This window comes from Eimeria mitis, genomic scaffold, assembly GCF_000499745.2.
Source record: "Eimeria mitis Houghton genomic scaffold, Emh_scaff2726, whole genome shotgun sequence".
Taxonomy (NCBI): Eukaryota; Apicomplexa; class Conoidasida; order Eucoccidiorida; family Eimeriidae; genus Eimeria; species Eimeria mitis.
This window is the reverse complement of record NW_024015164.1, coordinates 1-6204: the sequence shown is the minus strand read 5'-3', so window position 1 is coordinate 6204 and position 6204 is coordinate 1. Positions and strand designations below refer to the sequence as shown.

The window sequence follows — 6204 nt, the reverse complement described above, 5'->3', positions numbered from 1 at the left end:
TATGACGCACGACAGGGAAATATAATACTCAAAGCCCTTTCGCCGCCATTATTCTCCTTAACTGTCAATATAAGCCACACAAACTTGCGGGGCTCCCCTGCCTAGGACCCCGCAGGCTCCCAGCCTCCAGGGCTACAGCACCGAGTTGCTGCATGTGCATGCAGAGTGCATGCAACAATTTCCCTTTTGGCTTTTCTTTTCTTCTATACGCAGAACTGTTATCAAATATATTCGAAAGTCTATTTTGTATTCTAAACATATCATGGGGGATCTGGCGCAGGCAACCTATTCGTGTTTCCAGTTGCAGCGTGCTGAAACANTTCTAAACATATCATGGGGGATCTGGCGCAGGCAACCTATTCGTGTTTCCAGTTGCAGCGTGCTGAAACAACACATGGTCTGTCTTATGTTGGTACATGAATTTCTATTGACTACCGGTTTAGTGCTGCTGGCCAAGTGAGCGTTCCCAAAGTTTATACGATGTCAGTAAGTGCAACAAAGGGAGGCTCGGGTGCACCTGCCTATGCGTTAACTTTGCAGCAAGAGCTGCAGAAAGCAGTAACTGTAGTGAACGCTCTCAATCGTAGCTGAGGACCCGCGCGAGCTACAATAGAATCATAGGCCGAGGTTCATAGATCCAAAAAGGCAGTTGGCCTTTCTTCCTGGTTTAAGGCGTCCTGCCCGGCGCACAACCACGCAACGGCGTGGGGCTGGTGGGGATGTTTCGTTCTGGGGGTGCAGAGCTCTTGCCTGCAACTAGTGCTACACGGCAACCGCGAGTGCAAGCACAATAGGTTTCCCCCCCGTTGCATGAACGATCACTGTAAGCAATTGTTGAACATTTACTTGGCCTTCAGTAAGCTGCCTGCAAGCTCTTAGGCAAACTCTCAAACAGGCCGCAAGGAGCAGAGCGCCTTGTGTGAAACGCGATGACACCATTGGGTGCCCTCAGGGGGATGTGAGCCGGCAGCAGCAGCCGCAGAAGTAAGCAGAACAGGAAAACGCGTTCTCCCCCTTTCACCCTACCGCCTTGTCGGCATCGGCTTCCTTCTCTGTCTTTGAGGCCCTGGTCGCTCACGCGACAATCTCCCCTCCCTTCTTTGCACGCTTTCCTTCCTTGGAAGTCATATAGACGAAGAAATGCCTTGCTCGGCTTGGGGCAGGGCAGCGATCGGGAGATTTTGTGTCAGGATTTTGCAGTGTTTTTACTTATGCCCTGGTTACAAATATCCACGTTAGTTGTTAGCATTTGTTTGCAGTGGTAGTGCATGCGTGGGAAGGGGGCTCGCGTTTACTTGCATATAGAACTTCAGGGTAGCAAGAGCTGCAGCAAGGTGTGCAGCAACTAGTGAGCCGCTCCTTCTCAGTCCTCGACACCTGTGCCAATGCTGCCAGGACACCTGGATACTGGAGAGGATTTCAACAGTTTCTGGGGCTCTATACCTCTTTTGGCTGTATTTCAGTTCAGGACTGCCCTCAGCTAAGACCGAGGACTTCCTACGTAACACTACTCAGCGACGACGCGGGCAAAGAACCGAAACGTTCAACACTTGCAACTTCAGACGGGCTACTCAGTCATTTCAGATTTACAGCTAACAAGGAATCACTTATACTGAATAGCGTGCACTGCTTACTGTACATGTATGTGCGCTTCATGGGATAAAACAAGCCAATATAATATGGATCGGAACGGAACATAGTATTGGCCCGCTGCAGGTCGGTTAGGTAGAGGCAACCGGTGCCTAGCACCTCCCTATGGAGTATATAATTCTATACTCCCTAGGAAGTATAGAATTTAACTACCTTTGTATAGAGTCAAAATGGCAACAGGTAACTAAGTACTGACGACGAATGGCGCGTTCTGCTTCGCCAGCGTATGGGGCCCCGTCACCCCTCGAGCATACTGATGGCCTTTTTATTGCTCCCAAAGACGAGCCTGTACTCATTTTTAATGGCAATTCGACTTTCAGGCATTAAAGGGGAAACGGTGTTTCCTCCCAGTTTCAAAGTGCCAATGGATGGAAAGAGCCGCCGACAGGTTTCCGTCGGCGACTGCTGTGCACAACCTGAACGGAAATAAAATTTTCGTTGCTCCCGCCACCAAAAATTGCCTTTTATGCTGTGAATTGTCGCAATATGAACATTCTTTGTAGATCTAAATACTGAGGATCTGCCTCGCCGGCAAAGTTCCGTCGTCATCGTCTCGATACTGACGAGTCGGGGCCCCCAAAGTCCCTCCGATCGAAGAGTTGACGTTTTACCTTTCGACCTGTAATGATACCAGCTGCAGAGAACCCGTTGCCAGATCTACCGAGAAATCCCGATGGGTCTTTTCTCCCTCCAGGGGCTCTACTTATCAGCGCCTCGCGAATTCCGGACGCTGGCTTGGGACTGTTCGCAGGAGAAGGTGAGAACAACGTCCTCTAGCAGTCATCAGACGTGACACAACGGCTGTCCGCTGCAGCTTGTCTTAGAAAAAAACACTATGTTCCCGCGAGAGGTGGGCGCTAATTATTGTGGCCGCCATGCATATTGGTAATTCAAGGCTGTTGATATATATTTCGGAGTTCCCCTTTGTCGCATCCGCAGGCATAAGGGCAGGAACGTGGATATGCGAATACATCGGCGAAAAGAAGAGCCTGATGTGCGCAATGACTGATGCATGGTCACACCGGTATCTCAGCGGTCCATGAATATTTCCTGCGAGAAAGGCTTTCTTTCTAGACAGAGAACCTCCCCGACTTGTCGGCCGCATGACAAAGTGTAAAGATGTGTTTCATAAACATTTATATTTGCTTATATAATCCACCGCAAAGAGCAGATAGAGGGCGTGCGTGTCCACAGGGAAATCATGCACATGAAAGACAGACAATACGTGATGGGTACAGGGCATATAAACTGCCATATAGACGCCACCAACCACCTAAAGGCAAGTCCGAGCATCACTGGAATGTTTCAAGAAGAAATTCAGCAGAACTATGGGCAGTTTCCTACTAGAATGCATATCCCATTTGACTACGTGCCTAATGTGTCGTGGCACCAGCACTTGCTCTTTCTACTGTTTGTACCATAGGTATTCGCAAGGTATTGCAATGACAACAAAGACAAAAACGCCATCAACGCAGAGTTTGTGAAAATAAAGCAACAGAGGTGCGCGGAAAGCAGGAAACACAAGTCCATCAGCAACGAGCTTTGCAAACAACGCAAGGCACCAACAGCAGTCCGTTTGAGTTCGACAAGAATGCACCGCTGCTTTGTGTCTAATTGTGCCCAGACGCGTTCTTCTGCGAGCTACGAAAGATGTGATGAAGGGGTCAGAAATATACGCTCCTTATGGAGAGGTACTTAATAATCTATAGCTTCGTCACTCCCCTTGAAGCTCATTCAGCTATAGCCAGCTGCGTAAACGCGCTCAATAGCCGTTTGTGTTTGTGTGCGTGCGGTGACTCCTAGGTCTTCTGGAGAAATCGCCAACAGGAAATCCGTTCGAGTCGAGACACTAGCTAATTTTTTGTTTTATTGCTCTGAAGTGATAACTCGCATTTGTCATCTATCAAATCTTACATAGAAGAAAAGCAGCCGCTCCGCTGTTTATTTGAATTGTCAAACGATTCTAACTTTCGTTTTATATGAAACATCGCCTCGGGGTGGCCAAGGCACACCTGGCACGAAAATACCTTATGACAGCTCAGAGGAGGCGTGCCTCGATCACTTGAGAGCAAAAAACAAATACATGTTCTACTGCTCTAATGCTTATCGGCCCGACACTCAGGTGCCCAGTGACAAATGCATAGATGGGGTCTAGCGCACCCCCTAGAAAAGGAAGTAGTGACAAACGTGTACGTAAATAAGGCTCGAGGTAACTCTCGAAACTCTTCCTTAAACTAATCGTCGTCTTCAGAAATAACTTCCGCTTCTGAAGACTCTTCAGAAGCCTCTTCAGAAGCTTCACTTTCCCCCTCGCTCGAGTCTGAAGAGTCGACGGTATATTTCTTGGGCGCCTGCGCCGCTGCTCGGCGGGGCCTGTTTGATGCAATGGGGGATTCTTCTATACCCGGATCTGAATTCGAAAAGATAACATATAGAAATCCAATATTGACAAAGGGAGCTACAAGGCATTGCAACACACGCCTAGTTGGAACAAAACCTCGCCGTACCCCCGTGTTTTTTATTTAGACTTTGCCAATCATCTAAGTATTGTCACGTGCGAGAGATGGAATATTTATCTAAACTGTGCTCCAAAGTCAAGATACATGAGACAAGGCGATCAACAGGGTGATGCAGATAGGAAGATACGCTCACCTCCACCCCTCGATGAATCGGACTCGTCATCGTCGCTTTTAGGTTTGCGTTTCTTAGGCGTTCCACGAGGCTTTGGCTTCTGTGGTGTCGACGGAGCTGACCTCTTCGGGGTGGAAGCCTTGGATCTATTGGCAGACTTTGTGGGTGAGTCTGAATCATCAGAGTCCGCCAGCACTCTCCGTCGTTTCGGTTTTGGGGGGGTTCTCGTGATTGCTGACTCCGGATCAGAGTCTTTAGATTGTTCTGCAGAATCACCAGTTGCGGTTCTTGGCGCTGCAGACCCTGTCCTGCATGCATGCAAACCACGCCTCATGTATAGCTCGCATAATAGCCTGTAGAGCCAAGTTTGTCTACGTTTTGCAGACACACCCGAATATGCACAGAGGGACTCTGCAATGCTCAATGTCAGCGCGTTCTGGCCACAATGCTACTTACGAAACGTCTGAAGCCTTCGANGGACTCTGCAATGCTCAATGTCAGCGCGTTCTGGCCACAATGCTACTTACGAAACGTCTGAAGCCTTCGAGGGGGCAGCTTGCGAAGATGTTGATGCTTCGGAGGGCTTAGCTGCGCTGCTGCTGGCGGGAGCAAAGATCTCGTCTAGCGTTAGCTGCTTGGTGCGGACGGGAGCTAAGGAAGAAAAGGAACTGCTTCCCCCAAGTCGCAGACGATCGAGAAGGGAGAGCGACTGGATAGGTGGAGCTTTTGGAGGTTCTGCACGTTTTTCTTCCTTGTCGGTCGATGCCTTGGGGGTTTCCTGTGAAGCTAAGAAAGGCGGCAGTCCCTGAGCGTCGGTGCTGGTCGAGGTGGGATGCGTATTGCTTGAGGACTCCTCGTGGGGCTTCACTCCGTTTGTTTTCTTTTGTGGTCTTGGACGCTTCTTCGAAGGCCGATCGTCTTCAGATGTGTCGTCGGCTAGACTCAGTTCATCGGTAGATCCATCGGTATCCTCTGACGAGCTCACGGACTCTTCTGAGCTTGACTGTGCCTGCGCGTTCGCATNGTAGATCCATCGGTATCCTCTGACGAGCTCACGGACTCTTCTGAGCTTGACTGTGCCTGCGCGTTCGCATTCCATATCGACGCAGCCCAATGCACTCAGCTCTGCATGAATAAGCGTGCAACGATACAGACAATGTTCTCCCGTTTTGCGGAACCAACACCTATTCAGAAACTAAAAGAGTTCTCGTCACAATACCTTTTTGCGAGCCTTAGATGTCGACTTGGCACTTCCCACTTTAGGCGCAGCTTTGGGGGCGCCGCCTTTGGCAGCTTTAGATTTTCCCTTAAGAGCTGAGAAGCCCTTAAGACCCTTCTTGCTTTCCATCTGCCTATGGAAGGCCAAGTCTGCTTCTCTCTGTTTCATGTCAGCCGCGTCCTGAAGACGTAAAATGCAGGGAACGAAACAATACTCCAGGATAAGTAAAAGGCGGACAGGCAACCTGCCTCGACCTGGTTGGACCAAATGCAACTACTGCATCTTCTGCTGCCTCCCGAGTTGCCGCAGCTATGCTAGGGTATATGATTGTTTCATAAGATACATCACCTGCTTCTCTATAGCTTCTAGAAGAGCATCCAAGTCTTTGAGCCACAGAGTCCGAATATCTGTTTGCCGCAGACCCTCCAATTCCACTTCCTTATCGCGCAGTTGTCGCTTCAACTCCTCCACCTGTGGCCAACAAGCGATGCAGCAGACAAAGAGTATGTGAACATCCCTGCCATTGGCTGTGGGAGTGGAACACGCCTCTTATTGCAACAGATCAGAGATCCAGCTGAGGTGGCAGTGGTAAAGCCACTTGGCGACTAAGAGGATATATGCCCTAACGTAGACTCCATAGTATATTTATCTAGGCTTTACCCTTTCGGCTGTTAGACTCCACATAGGCATTCCGACGAGGTAAT

The 6204-nt window shown here is 49.4% G+C and overlaps 1 protein-coding gene across 1 annotated transcript; it reads right to left on the bottom strand.

Annotated features, from left to right (window-relative positions):
• Nucleotides 1-3884: 3884 nt before the first annotated feature.
• Nucleotides 3885-6184, bottom strand: EMH_0057830 (uncharacterized protein; the record flags this gene model as incomplete). The annotated part of the gene is made up of 6 exons (XM_038022467.1): nt 3885-4060; nt 4303-4589; nt 4809-5290; nt 5501-5680; nt 5849-5971; nt 6161-6184. 6 exons carry the CDS (start codon nt 6182-6184, stop codon nt 3885-3887), a joined length of 1272 nt encoding a protein of 423 aa, XP_037878321.1.
• Nucleotides 6185-6204: the final 20 nt, after the last annotated feature.